The 16,701-nt window shown below is 33.9% G+C and overlaps 1 protein-coding gene across 1 annotated transcript in view; it reads right to left on the bottom strand.

Annotated features, from left to right (window-relative positions):
* Nucleotides 1-928: 928 nt before the first annotated feature.
* lmbr1 (limb development membrane protein 1) overlaps nucleotides 929-16,701 on the bottom strand; it is a 57,825-nt gene continuing 42,052 nt past the window's right edge. Inside the window, exons 15-17 of the mRNA XM_056461911.1 lie at nucleotides 12,307-12,373; nucleotides 5,003-5,164; nucleotides 929-4,309 (exon numbers count right to left, since the gene is read on the bottom strand). Of these exons, the coding sequence (XP_056317886.1) occupies nucleotides 4,224-4,309; nucleotides 5,003-5,164; nucleotides 12,307-12,373 (315 nt within the window). The 3' untranslated portion in view covers nucleotides 929-4,223. The remainder of the gene's footprint in view (nucleotides 4,310-5,002; nucleotides 5,165-12,306; nucleotides 12,374-16,701) is intronic.

The following is a 16,701-nucleotide window of genomic DNA, read 5'->3' as shown; positions in this document are numbered from 1 at the left end:
ATTGCGCTGGTCTTCTAATGTTATTCACAACTTAGTCTTGATGGCAAATCTCCTCCAGAAATGACAGCGACTCTTTGTTTACAAGTTTGTGGTTGTTTGAGCAGTTGCTGTCATGTGATGTGCGTTTGACCGGACTGACTGTACCTCGCATTCATTTCATACAGATTACAAAACAAAAAAAAAATTTTAGTTTTCAAGTGCACTTGGTTCATTTGAAGCTTTATGTGAATGTATTTCTTATGTCTGTGAAGCAAGTATTCACTGAGATTCCAGTGTGTTTGTCGACCACCAAACTGTTGTAAAAGCACACAACTGGTCTGAACTGTTCAGTCTATAACGATCGCTGATTGGCTCCTGTGGGCAGGCCTTTATTCGCTATATTAACCGTTACACTTTTCCCCATTCAAAACTATACGAGTGACATGTCTTGTGTATTCTATAGACTGATCTCACATTGTCAGATGCTAATACAGATTCTTTGTGAATGGTTGCTAAAGTTGTAGCACTGCTGTGGTTTTTCTCCAGTGATTGGCACATCTGGCCTGAGTGTATTTGACTATGTAGCACATGAACTGAACCATGACCAATGTATGGTTCAGGATGAATACATAACATTAGACCCCCTAGTGTCTTCACAGTTTGCTGTTTGTAAATCTGGCACTACACTGTGGTTAGTTTTTCATCAAACCCTATCATACCCACGCACAAAACCTGGAAAATGTGAAACAAGTTACAGAGTAGCCTAAAGTTGGTTTATCCACTGCCATCATTATTCTCCTTTTGTGGTCTGAAAAACAAAAAAATAAAGAGGTGAATACTAATAAACACTAGCTCAGATGTATTTTTTGGGTTAATTATCGCTTTAGCTTAACCACATCACAGCGAACGCATGACTTTGAAAAGCAGCCATGATACGGTCAAAAAGAAATCTGTCAAAAGTCACAAACTTTATTGTAAACTGAAGTGAAATACAAAATAAACAAATGAGAATCTGAATTGTTCACAAAACATATGCAAGTATACTACAAATGGAAGAGAGAACATTCTGAAAGTACATTCACACATGTAAAAGAATCAAACAGACAACAAACTGGACACAGAATTAAGCTTTCTCTTAGAGCTGACGAAGAGAACCGGATGAACAAACACAGTTTTGGTGTCTGGACAAACAAACAGAAGAACTGAAAGTACATTTCTGTAGCTCTTCTAAAAAAACAGCTCTTCTTGGTGTCATGCACACCAAGTCAAAGAGAGATGAACCCCTGAAGCAGAAAACAGAACATGGAATGACTAGACTTCTTTTTCTTTCACAGTTAATTCTAGAACATCACCGCAAATGCCTCTATTTTGAGAAAGCCCAAAACACCAACTGACACTCCAGTCCTCGTGCTGCATAAAGAAGAACCAGGTGTGAAGCCTGGCCCTGCAACATCCCTCAAAACAAACAAAAAGTGATTCGATTAAAGCCAAACACTAGCATCTTTCCATTTTGTCCACAGACAGTATTGATAAATAGGTAATGACACAAGATTTTCTGGCGTTACAAGTTTGATACACTTATACACACACACACACACACACACAAAAAGAAAAAACACAACTTTTAAAAAAAGCTTACTTCAAGGACAAAATTTCTGACATGACACACTTATTCCCTAGACATTTTCATACAAAGTATTCTGTGCAAATCAACAGGAAGAACTTCTATTTTACATTTGACGTTGTTAAACTCATGACAATAAAAACACCAAATAACGCATCGGATTGAACCACAGAATCCACTGAGGTGTCAATTTTTAAATGACCTTTGAATTCAGCATCCCTCATGTGAATCCTATTAATAGTAATATTCCAAATCAGTGCCCTGATAGTTTCTGTTGCCTTTGGCCAGGTGACTCTAAAAGATGCGCCCTGTCGTTTTGGTATGCCATATCACAGACAATCACAGGAGGGATTCACAGTGAATCAGTCAATAAAAAGGAACACGCACTAACAATTACTCTTTCGCTCATTTGCACGTCTCACACATCACATGCACAGCTCGTCTCCTCGATAGGAGACGACAACAGGAGAACAAAGCCCCAATATCAGCCTATTTAAGGCATTAGGTGATTTTTTTTGTTCGTTTTTTTTTGTTTTGTTTTACAATAAACAAACGCTGAGAGACGACAAAACGGCATAGTATGAATGAGGCTCAAAAGCCTGTTTCATATCTACATCCTACAAAAATAAAAAGAGCAAATATATTGTATATACATCATTTACATTAGCATGAGGCTTGCTGTAGTTAAAGACCGAACGGAGGAATAGCTTAACATTAAAACTCGGAGAGAGAAATGTCAGGAATGACCTAAACTGTTTTCTACGTTTCTTGTTCTTTGTGTTGGTTTTGTCTTCAGGATGGGAATGTTTGGAAACTATATTGTACGTTAAACGACGTAATATTTAGATGTATGAAAAGTGAAAAAAGACACCATTTCGAAGTCACGAATGAGACCCGTCAATGAGTCGTAATGCTTTCTACATGCGTAATGACAGCTGACTTCACATTCAGCTTTAATAGGTGTAAACCAGAACCCATGTGGCTCTACACACAGCCGTTATTTACAAGTTCCAACTCAAAGCAGGTTTAGCCTCTGATCTGCGTACACTAGTAATTCAATAGCATGACATTGAGTGGAAAACATACAAATATCTATGTTTGTGGATATAATAATCTGCTGTGAGGTACAGACTAGATATTTGAAGGCTGAAATAAGGCAAACAAGCTCTGCAGCAATAACCAAGGGTTATGGATGTACATTACTGGTAATCTGCTCTCCCACTGAGGGGAAAAAACAGGTTTGCGTAGTACGCATAGCATAGTATCAAAAGGTTGTGAAGGAAGTAGCAGCAGATTTAAGAACAGGAACAGGAAGCTTATCCCAAGATTGTGCCTCACCTTTTACCGAATATTAAGTGGACTTTACTACTGTGCAGAGAAAACCATTTCACTACAGAACTCTACAATCCATTAAATGTGTTTAAAACATGTGAGGTGATATTAAGAGTGACAATCTGCCATAACCAATTCAAGTTAACACAATAACATATTAAGCATATGAACCCATAATATCCCTTCTGAACCTTGCCTACCCATGACATTTGGCAGGTAGGCCCCACCACGGTTATTAACATCCCAAAATGCCAATATTGTGAGTAAGGCACATGTTTGGGGAGTTTCCATGTCAAGTCCCATTACTTAATTCTGTCACGTCCAACAGACCTGAATTGTCACAGTAAAGCATGAGGAGAATAAAATCATAATACTTCCTCGTTTTGTAACTGACCAACTTCGAATTAAGAATTCTCTTCATTTTAAGAATGTAAACATATTCAATGGCGGACACGTTTCCAGATATAAAACGGATTTTACACTTGGAAATTCAAGCATGAAATTTGATGGCTACGGATCAGAATATTTGAATTATTTATATGTCATTTTATCTTGAAGATATTTTGTATTGAGCCTCATTTGGTCAATTTGGCAATTGAACATTTGTAACTTGACTGGAGTTTACATACAGTACGTTTCACTGCAGAAATCCCTTTTCTAGATTAAAATTTTGGTATGGTTTTTGACATCACATTTATTAAAGATGCCTCCAGTTTATGATGCATTAATTTAGGCTCTTATAACCTAAACGTGTTTCACGTAACAAGTAAATACTGATCTATGAGACAAAATATCAACCAAAAATATTGTGGAGAAAGATGATATGCCCTAATTGAGACTACTGCATGCTTCATTGCACATAAAGTGATCAGCTTGGCCAACAGCTCACTATTTCCCAAACTAGAGAAAAATATATACGATAATGCTAATAGTAAAGAATAATGATAATAATTCCCAGTGAAGAGTGCAGTCTAGAGGCATTTAGGTGTGCAGGTCAGTAAGAAAATAACATTGTCTTACCTCATAATGTGAAAGTATTTCCAAGCTAACTAAAGTCAAGTGTTGAATGATGGACAGTGGTATATACAGTAGAGATACGACTGCTTGGATGAGGAGATGTGTATATTCACATCAGGTGACTCTGAGCCAGTCTAAACACTTCACTTCTTTTTCTAATTATTGTCCCTTTTATATTTTTAATGCTTCATGACTGTATATCAAAATGAAAAAGCCAACTGTATTGACATACACATGTTTGCTTTAGAATATCTGGGTGATTCATTTCCCCTCACAGAGTTTTCTGATGTCCGTTGACGACATGTTTCCCTGACTCTGCATCCGGCGTGCTGGTTGACAGATTCAATTTATCCAGACCTGAAAGTGAGAAGGTAAACACTTGAAACATTTGGGCTTACAAATTGGCTTTTAAAACCTCACAATTACAGCATGCGATGCACAGTTGAAGTCAAAATTATTAGTGCTCCTTTTTTCCTTCTTCAAATATTTCCCAAATGATGTTTAACAGAGCAAGGAAATTTTCACAGTATTTCATATAATAGTTTTTCTTCTAGAGAAAGTCTTATTTGTTTTATTTCAGCTAGAATAAAAGCAGTTTTTAATTTTTTTTTTCAAAACCATTTTAAAGTCAAAATTATTAGCCCCCTTAAACTATATATTTTTAGTTTGTCTACAGAAAAAACCATCATTATACAATAACTTGCCTAATAACCCTAACCTGTCTAATTAATCTAGTTACGCCTTTTTATAGCACTTTAAGCCGAATAATAGTAAAATATGATGTATTGTCATCGTGGCAAAGATAAAATAAATCAGTTATTAGAAATGAGTTATTATTATGTTTAGAAATGTGTTGAAAAAATCTTCTCTACGGTAAACAAAAATTGTGGAAAAAATATACAAGGGGGCTAATAATTCTGACTTCAACTGTACATGCCCCATCATCAGTATACATTGATTTAAGTACTGTAGACGGCTTCAATTAAATACACACAAAGGCATGAGCATGTAGTGCAGAAAGAAATAAGTGCTAATTGAATGGAGTATTACCGAGGGCTTTGAGAAGTTCTTCTCGCACTGCAGATGTGAATTTTCGGACCAGACACAATGTAGTCACCACAGCAAACAGAAGATTGTACGAAAGTACGATGTAAAAATTCCCAAGCCAGTTAAATCGTCCAAAATCACCCAGGAGATCAAACCTTGTTATTCCTGAAAAATATAAAACGGCACACACAAAAAAGGTCAGTTTTTGAGCTTAAAGATGACTGTTCCCATCTCAACAAAATGGCTGCCTCACAGAAGTACAGACCATGTATTTACAGCTGTGTAATTTGACGATATATATATATATATATATATATATATATATATATATATATATATATATATATATATATATATATAGTATGAACAAAATGAAAAGTCTAATATTTCTTTTATGGTTTGCGGTAATAATTTTCATGATTTGGATGAGAGCAATCTTACGCACCGGCACAAGGATACAGGCAGAAATGTGAATAACAGCATGATGAGAAAGTTGCAAGCATAAGAGTACAATGTTTACATTTAGAATTTTGTTGATATAGCAATATTTTAGTTGATCATTAGTGTTTTATATATGATTAATATTTGTTTGATATTTCAAACATTAGCCTTGAAGTTCACATGAGTATATTTTTACATTTGAGCTAATACTTTATAAATGATGAACTAAATGAATTTACATAAGGTATATGTTTAAAGATATATTGCGTAAGATAAATATATTTAAGATTATTGTATTATTTTATTTTTCATTTATTTTTGGTCATTGCCAAGCCCTATTATGTATAATATATTCCCTATCTTTTAATAATCCTGAAGAAAGGTAATGTTGCTTCATAAATGTTAATTTATTTCATTTTATAGTCATGTTTAATACTGATTTCCCCCTAGGATTTTTGGCATGGTTATTTAAAGTTATCAGGATGAATATACAATGTGCTTCCAGAAACATAATCAGAGGCAAGTTTTACAAAGAATGTGCCATGAGCTATAGTCCAAAAGCAAACCAAATAGCAAATAAGTTAACTAATCATTTACCAAATAAATAAATACAACACATTTAGGAATGTTGTTTATTTAATATCCCCAAAATATGTGGATGAATTTACAGGTAGTGTCATTTGACATGTGTATCAATAACATTTATTCATTTATTTAAAGGCTTTTCAATTTTACATTTGCTGTTAATTTTTATAAACAGAAAAGGACTGTGAAAAAAGTGGAGACATGTATGGAAAGAAAAGAGTTGCCATATTTCAATTAGAATGAAGTTTGTTTATTGTCCCAAGGTTTTTTTACTGAAATAAATACTCTACTGTTTAATACGACTAAATGATGCATGGCATGTGCACGTGTAAATAAGATGCAGCATAAAAATCAGAAATTTGAGTATTGTGTTGCCAAATTGCAAAAATTAAACATACTGAAAACTCAAGCAGATAGAATTTAACACAACTCATATCTCTCACTTCAGATTTGGATGCAAACCCACAAAAATAACAAGGTAAAAAGTGATTATTTATGAAGTAAAAAACAAAAAAAACTTTTGCTGCTTGTTCAAACTAATTTAAAATGAGTTGAAACAACACACTTGTTTATAAAACTTAATTGTTTTATGTTCAGTCCACTTTTTTTGTTATTTGTCATTTGTTAAAATGATCAAGTTAACTTAATCGATTTGAGTTGGAACCCGGCACTTTTTTACACTGTAATTCTGTTGTAACTAAGAACTGTTAGGTTGACTTAACTCAATTTAATAATTAAGCACATAGTTCATTTACTTCATTTTAAGGCAATGGATTCACTCATTTTTTAAGTCAACTAATCACTTCAAATGCAACAGGATTATTGACTTTATTTAAAGTCATCACTTTTTTTTCAGTGTTGGCAATACATTTTGTGATTTACTTTCTAAAAGAAAGATTATTTTATTTTTTTATGTACTACAGAAATCATTTATGTTCGTTATAAATAGTCAAATTGTAAAGATTACAAAAGGTTTTACAGAATGAATATGAATTATTGTTTAACAACCATTTAGCCTTTTTAAATTACAAATGACGAACCTTTAGATACTGTAAAATTAGCTTTGTGCTTCAGAACACAACAATCTGCCTACATTCTCCTTTTCCTCCTCACGTTGTCCTGATTTTGGGCACTTCTTTAAATACCATTATAACTCAACCTATTCTGGACTACTTCTAAATAAAACATAGTGCACAACAGGCTGACTCTTGAGGAGAACTTAAAACAACTTCACTCTTTCCCATTCAAAATCCAAAGCATCATCAGAAAAGCATGAGTTGAAAGTGGTAGAAAAGGGTCATGTTTTTAAATAGACATATGGTATCCAAAGTTTGACGTACTTTAAACTTTTTATTTTAGAAGTTTAAATTTTCAGACTCACCAACCAGCTTCAAAAACGATCCACCGATTACTGCAAAAGCCCAATAGAGGAGACTTCTATTCTATTCTTCAAATCTATAACTTGCTGACAGATTGAAAAGCTTGACTTCATCTAATGTTCTCGTCCACTTTCACATTATTTCTTTGGTATTTCCAGCATACTTTTTTACACTCCTAAAAGGGGAAAATAAACTTCAAAAGGAGAAATCAGATTTTATTAAACATTAAGCTTTTCTGGACTTAACGACTAGCTAATGAAGACAATAAGCAATTTCAGTACTGCCATAAAAGCTAATCCATGACACACATAGCATTTCTTTCTCAACTGTTTAGCTCACTTAAGACATAATCGACCGTTATGGATATTTATTTGCCATGATGGGTATATTGACAGAATTTCTTCAGTATGTCTACTCGAGCTTTACAACTGATTTGCATCCTAACTTTACTAAACTAAATCAAATCAAGACTGATTTTAGCGGAATTTGGAAATGATTGGCTTCTACAGTACTGAATTTATGGGTATAGTACACTGTTATATCTGAACTGAACAACAGTGAAATTCAGACTTGATATAAACAGCAATTCTTTTGGCTTTTACAGCACAATCTAAATTCTTCATTGATTTGGCTTCTTTCCTGTTTATTATGCTCTCAGTTTTTAACAATTTGTATTATCAAAAGTCAAGTTATTTTTAAAGTGCTCTTTACTAGGTACACCTTACCAGTACCGTGTTTGCCCGTTTTGCCTTCAAAACTGCCTTAATTCTTTGTGGCATAGATTCAACAAGGTACTGGAAATATTCCTCAGAGATTTTGGTCCATATTGACATGATAGCATCACACGGTTTCAGATTTGTCAGCTGCACATCCATGATGCGAATCTCCCGTCAACAACATCCCAAAGGTGCTCTATTGGATTGAGTTCTGGTGACTGTGGAGGCCATTTGAGTACAGTGAACTCATTGTCCTGTTGAAGAAACGAGTCTGAGATGATTCACGCTTTATGACATGGTGTGTTATCCTGCTGAAAGTAGCCACCAGAAGATGGGTACACTGTGGTTATAAAGGGATGGACATGGTCAACAACAATACTCAGGTAGGCTGTGGCATTGACACGATGCTCAATTGGTACTAACGGGCCCAAAGTGTGCCAAGAAAATATCTCCCACATCATTACACCACCACCACCAGTCTGAACCTTTGATACAAGGCAGGATGGATTCCATGCTTTCATGTTGTTGATGCCAAATTCTGACCCAACCATCCGAATGTCGCAGCAGAAATCAGGCAATGTTTTCTTAATCTTCTGTTGTTTAATTTTGGTGAGCCTGTGCCAATTGTAGCCTCAGTTTCCTGTTCTTAGCTGACAGGAGTGGCACTTGGTGGTCTTCTGCTGCTGTAGCCCGTCCACCACAAGGTTGGACGTGTTTTGCGTTCAGAGATCCTCTTTGGCATACCTCAGTTATAATGAGTGGTTATTTGAATTTCTATCAGCTCTAACCAGTCTGGCCATTGTCCTCTGACCTCTGGCATCAACAAGGCATTTGTGCCCACAGAACTGCCGCTCACTGGATATTTTCTCTTTTTCAGACCCTTCGCTGTAAGAGATGGTTGTGCATGAAAATCCCAGTAGATCAGCGGTTTCTGAAAAACTCAGACCAGCTCGTCTGGCACCAACATCCATGCCATGTTCAAAGTCACTTAAATTACCTTTCTTCCCCATTCTGATGCTCGGTTGCAGCAGATCGTCTTGACCATATCTACATGCCTAAATGCATTGAGTTGCTGCCATGTGATTGGCTGATTAAAAATTTCATTAACAAGCAGCCGGACAGGTGTACCTATTAAAGTGGCCGGTGAGTGTATGTCAAAAGACATTTTTTTCCCACAGGAGCCACCTTGTAATTACAAGATGAATTAAATAAAATAAGTAACCTCTTCAGGATTAAAAAAAAAAAAAAAAAAAAAAACGCACATCAATAGGTAAATAGTTATAATATATATATATATATATATATATATATATATATATATTATAGATTGGCATAGATAATTTTTTTGACTCTGGAATAATCTCACTGTAATCTTGGAATTAATCTAAATTAATCTAGATTAAAATGTCTCATTTGAATTCTGCAGAAGGCATTCAGAATGTGTGCTATCCAAATAATGACTAAATATAAGTCTTTGAGAACGGGTTTCTCAAGCCAGGTGGCGCATTAGACCAGGGGCTCATCTCCTATTTCCAATATGCATCACAAACTGCTTGAGAAACTGTTCTACTATGATAATTGGTAATTAAAATAAATGATGTTCACTAAGATGTACTTGTGTTTACTAACTGTTTATTCAGTTAAACATGAATTTTGAACTGTAGGCCTACATAAGCTCCATTTTTGATTAGCTTAATGCGACTAAAGTCATAACTGAACTAAACAGAAATGGAATTAAGACGTGGGGTATGCAGATATTAGTGGCATTATTGAAGTAAACACTGCGATCAAACTATTACCGTCATGTAGGAATTTTCGCCATATTGTCCGACAAGCTCCACACACACGGCTGTCAATAAAGGACCAACCGCGTACACGCACGCACACACACGCACACACACACACAACGCATATTAAATTTATTAATTTATTAAATTCCATAACACTCTCACCAGTCCTCATTTGCGTCTAATACCCCAGGGTGTCACCGGGGCATGAATGAAACGTTTATGAGTGAATGTAAAACTGCTGAACTGCAGTTAAAGTCACCCAAAATTACAGGAAACTCTTACATGAAAGCACTTCACATAAACACCTTAATTATATTATTGTCTATTAAGGCAAATAACTAGATGCGTAGAATAAACCCAGCTCCCAACCCAACTTTGAGAATGGATTAATGGCGATATTTCTTTAAACGCGTGATAAGAGTCTCGTGTTAACGCAGCACATTAACGCCGATAACGGCCTACCACTGGTATATACACACACACACACATACATATATATACATATACATATATATACACATATATATATACATATATATATACATATATACATATATATACATATATATATATATATATATATATATATATATATATACACATATATACACATATATACAAATATATACACATATATACATACACATATATATACACATATATACATATACATATATATACATATACATATATATATACATACACACATATATACATATACATATATATATATATATATATATATATATATATATATATATATATATATATATATATATATATATATATATATATATATATATATATATATATATATATACATACACACACAAACACATTTAAAACAAGAAAGGGTTAAGGTGAGAGTTGTTAACTATCTATGTAAAAGTTAGCACTGTCACACGTCAGTTTGCCTTTCCCACATTTTTAACAGGCCCCTGCGGTCTATGTACATACACACACAAACACACACACATTCAATATATAATGTGGACATCTCAAAGACTTTCACTGTTTTAAAATCAAGTTAATGAGATTTTTACTTTTACCTCTACACATAACCCTCACAGAAACGAATGGAAATGCTTAAAAAAAAAAAAATTGGCTGTTTTATAGGTGAGATACTGCAGTAACAATATCTTGGACTAGTATAGTTAAACCTGTTCACAAAAACTCTTCTGCAGGACTTCATGGAGACACATATGGATGTTCAGAAAGTTTGAGAGTAAATGTGTTTTAATTAGTCTGCTTGAGACTTTGCGTGAACAAAGTTGTATTTCTTTGATAGAGAAAAAAAGTCAACAACAACATGCAACCTCAACTTTCATCTATTCAGCTCAGCAGAAATGTTGATATTTTTCTGAAGCTCCCAATGAGTCACTGTACTCACTCACTCGCACACAATGCTATTTGAACAGCTGTGTCTGTAGCTTGCCATGTTGTTTATTGCAGCTATTGTGATGGCTGCTCGTCTGTCTTTTTTTCTCACTCCATTCTTGTATAAATCTCTATGGCAAATCCTGCTGGAATGCAACTTGTTAAATCCCAATATTTGAAATTGGTTTACTGGTGTGTGTGTGTGTGTGTGTGTGTGTGTGTGTGTGTGTGTGTGTGTGTGTGTGTGTGTGTGAGAACAGCAGGAAAATGCATAAAAATAGTATCCAAAACGAAACGAACATCAAATGGCATGTTTATGGCAAGCTTAAAAAATGCATAGATGCTAATGAGCAATTCCATGCAAATGTCAGCCTTGTCATGAAAAAACTAAGTTTTCACCAAAATATGGAAACCGTTTTATGTGTAAGCAAGTATTTTACAGTACTTTAGAAATACTCAAAAATGTCTCTGTCAATGTCTTCAAACTATTATATTTGATTTACCAAACTATTATATTTGATTTATATTTAATTTACCACATAATTGGAAATTTCACATCCGTCACATCCATAATGGAGACGTGTCACATCCATAACGACACTTTTTCCTTATAAATGCAAAAATATTAAATAAAATAAAATCAATCATTTTTGTTCTATAGAGAGTCGACCCTTATCCTTTTGATCAGCATCTTTTCTTTTGGGTTGTGCAGTTTAATTCACAGAATTTCTACAAAGTATGTTGTATATTGTAAACTCGCAGACTCTTTTGGTCACATCCATAACGCATGTTTATTTTCCTCGTTTAAAGTACAAAACATGTTTACAGATTGATATTTTTCTGCTCTCATAACTCTGTGTTTAGTTGTTCTGGAAAGTATAAATAGATGTTTCAATATAATGTTAACATATACTTTATGTGAATTTATGTTTTGAGTTTTTACTGGAAATGTCACATCCATAACGCTGGAATTGCTCTAATGTAGAATGATGTACACATACAGGACTGGAGAGCCTTACCAAGTGTTCTGGACATCACTGGCAGAGCTGAGCTCAGAACTAGTATGGAAACACAGCAACCAATGATCTACAAGACATGAAAAGAGAAAACAAAACAAGTCTAAGATACATTTACAGCAAAATATTATTTAAAATAATACTAATTATAATTGGAGAGTAAACCTATATATATATATATATATATATATATATATATATATATATATATATATATATATATATATATATATATATATACACATATATACACACACATATATACACATATATATATACAGTGCTCAGCATATAAGAGTTCACCCTCACAAATCTCTCTTTTAAATTCATATTTTTAATAGGAAGCTATACAATATTATATTTGTGCATATACATTAGATTAGTCAGAACTGAAGCCTAATCTGGAACTTATCTAACAAAATAACTTACGATAACGGTCCAAAAACTAGTACAACCAAATTTATATTTTATAGAAAAATATTAAATACAAATGTTTAAAAAAAAGAGGAAAAATCAAAAGAAAGCAGCGAGAATTTAAAAATTGTTGAAATTTTTTAGGTTGTAATTTTTTTGCAATATTTTGCTTTCAGTTGCTGAATATGTGTGTGACTAAAATATTATTTTAATAAATATATCTGTTTAATAAATCTGTTTTGTTTAAATGCACCAAAATACATTGCCTACATTCACTGAGAAATGGATACAAATATTCATTTTCAAAATGGGCTGTACTCAATTATGCTGAGCACTGTATAACACTCTAAAAATGCTGGTTGTTGTAACGCTCTGTTGGTTCAACATGGACAAACCCAAGTGTTGGATTAAAAAGTGTCATCTAAATTTAACTTAAAGGGGTGCTCCACTATGATATATTTTAAACTTTAGTTGGTGTAATGTAGCTGTGTGAACATAAACAATATCTCTGAATGTAATACACTCAAAGTTCAATGCAAAGGGAGACATTGGCTTTTCCAGAGTTAGCTTAGCAAAGCCTACCTAAGTTTGGGGACTACAAAAAAATACATCCGGGCTAGTGAGATCACAAGAGCTTTAGGTTAACGTGCATTAACCTCGCACACTGTGGATTGTGAGCCACAACCTGCAAGTAATTTTATTTGTTAAAATTTATCAACATGCACAGTTTCTAACATTAATGGTATATTGTAGCGAGGACGTAAACAAGGATGTAAACAACAGGAAATGCTGTTTGGCACCACTAACAATTTAGCTACAAATTCATATTTATCAGTCAAACCGCTGTAAACACCCACAAACTTCACCAGCATGTGCAGTGTCTCTCTATGCGTTTTCATGCATTCTACATTTCTAATAACAAATTTACAAAAGATATGAGAATGTTTTATAGTACTTACAAATGCTTATTCTGAATATATGTGAAAGACGCTTGTCAGATTTTATTTTAGAGAGCAGGCGTAAGCTGTGTGCTCTTTATTTCTCTCCGATTCAGGCAGCTAACGCTGCCAACAGCTGCTCTGACTGGACTGTTTACACAGTGCAAAAGCGCGCGCTTGTAGGGGAGTGACATGGAGCCATACAGCGAATCACAGTACATTATGTTAGCAGAACAATCTGAGCCTCTTGCGGGCGGGCCTTTCAGAGGAACTAGAAAATATGACAGTCGTTTTCATGTTAGCAGAGTAGCTGTAAATAATCAAAGTAAGATATATGAAATAATGTGATTTTCTACAAGTGTAGCATGAACACACATTGCTTTGTATCTTATAAACACAACCAAGCCTTAAAATACACTGTGGACCACCCATTTAAATTTCAATTAACCCAACTTTTAGCTTGTCCATATTTGACTGAATAATTGGTTACAACAACCCAGAATTTTTTTTTTTTTTTTTGGAGTAAATAATCTTTTTTTATCATTTATATAATTTTAATTGTCATGTTAGCTCATTTGTTTTTTTTTTTGTTCAAATGTATTCAGGTCAATGTGTTTGGAGAATGACATAAATTAAGCATTGAAACAATGAAGTGTTTGTGAATATTCTAAACTTAACCTGTGATATTTTAAGCCAGGTGCACACTGCCACAATTTGGCTGTCTGAGAAGACGTTTGCAAATCCTAAACGATTTCTCTGATCCTAGGCCAAAATCTGTACTCTTCGATCTCTACTTTGACAGGTTCACTGACAGCCAATTAATCACCATTGTGATCAAATTTCACCTCAGATGAAAACTTTTGCCATTGTCAGATATTTCTGATGCACAGTCCTCCAGTCCGTTCACATTCAACAATGTGCACAAAACCTGATTATGCTATATTAATCCAGCAATAATTACACACACTTGCTTCAAACACACCAAAATTACACTCTAAGCAGATAATACCTTTGAATTACATATGGGTAGCATGAATGAAAATGCAGACATACATAGCCAAGTTGCCATTTTCACATGACCTACAAGCATCATTTGTGTTGCAACATCCTATGGCCTCATGGGATAGTGTCCATTAGAGGCAAAACTCACAATCTCGACAGAAGTAGTAGGTCATCCAGATTCTTCTCATCTACCATTTTAAAATACTATTTCATATTACTCTGTATGCTAAATTGCATCTGAAAACAGTACATGCGCAATTTCAGATCAGATCACCAGATGTCATCATCAACTATGTCTGCATGATAAATCAAAATCGTTAATTATTAAAAGTTTCAATTGTCATGCAGATCTTGTCAGGGAAGCAGAGCTCTGTGATCACTAGTAAATCTCCTTTAAAGGCCAGAGGGCGCTCTCATGCAGAAACTGTAAATATGCAGCAAAGAAGAGACTCAGGAAATCAAACAGAGGTTTTAAATAGTGTTGCCGTGGTTTTTCTGTGGAATTGAACTACTTTTGATCTGTGTCCATGAGTTATTTTTCTGTTCCATGGGTTAAAAGCCCCACATGTACAGGCTCACAATAAATAATAAGAGAATTTTATAGATCATACAGTGTGCACCCAGCATTATTGTGAACAGATCTTAACCCTAGAACTACTGAGGCAGTTATTTTGACTGTATTTCAATTTTGTAATTTAATAACTTTAAAGATGACACACAAAATTATAAAACCCTGACTTTTCCTAATTGTGTATATATTTCTTTCTAACTTTATTTTACTAAAATTACAAAACACAAGAGCAATATAAATGTTTATAGTGATAGTTTAATTATTAATTGCAATAAAATATTAAATAATATAATTAATACGTTATTCAAAATAATATCATTATAATATAATTTTAATGGAATAACTAGAATATAATAACGATTCTAATAAAAGTTTAAATAAATTAATTAAATTGATTTCAATTACCGAAATTCTAATTTATTTAAACTGATTACAATCTAATTACCAAAATTATAAAATTTATAGGATTAAAATTGAGTGATAGGGATCTAATTAACGGAAAGTCAAAAGTTTATATTAAGAGGCTTAAACCAGAAGTCCCTAAATGGGCAGGGCCAGAAGTCATCAATCATGTTGACAGTAGCAGGATCATATTTTCTCTCTCACAAAAGAACTTTAAGTATATCTACTTTGATTACCATAGCGGTCAAACAGACTGCATGCATTTCAGTGTCTGCTACTTATTCTAACATTAGGTGCGCACCTTCACGGGAGGTCTAGTAACTAGGGATGCTTCGATCCAAATTTTTGCAGCTGATGCCGAGTACCGATTCCTTGTCATGGTGATCGGCAGATACCAAGTACCAATTCTGATGCTTTAATCTTTATAATGCAAAAAAGCTCATTTTCCCTCCAAGTATGATAGTTAAGTGGAGATCTCTCTTTACCTAAGAGAATAAATTAAGGATGCTGCATAGAATACCTTAAAAACACCTCTCTTATAACAATTTAGTGTGGACACGTCATGGTCAGAAGTATTTTTACAGAAAACAATAGATAAAACAGATTAAAAAAATTGGTGAGTAATGATTAAAGCAATTTAGAAACATTGCAAATGATGAAAGAAGAATTCAACAGGTCTCAATCAAGAAAAAGTTTGGAGCGCATAATTGATGCATAAGAAGTTAACCTAACCAATGTAATACTTAGAACATCACTGTGCCTCCCTCAATCTGTTCTTTTATTCACTCACTCTCGTCACGTCTTCCTCTGCTTGTAAACTCATAAACAAAATCTTGCAATCGGTTGAGATCGGCCTGATTGGCTAGTACCAATTGAGTCATGAAATGTGATTATCTGCCAATACCATCCTCCGGCCCATCGATCGGAGCATCCCTACTAGAAACTCATACACATTTAAAAACTGTATAACAAAAGAGATATAATTTTTAGGGTAATGAGTTCATAAAATATGACAACAGACATTAATTCAAAGCTTAATTGTGATATCTGAATAGAAGCTTTGAATTTAAA

This window comes from Danio aesculapii, chromosome 7, assembly GCF_903798145.1.
Source record: "Danio aesculapii chromosome 7, fDanAes4.1, whole genome shotgun sequence".
Taxonomy (NCBI): Eukaryota; Metazoa; Chordata; class Actinopteri; order Cypriniformes; family Danionidae; genus Danio; species Danio aesculapii.
This window is presented reverse-complemented; position numbering and strand designations above follow the sequence as displayed.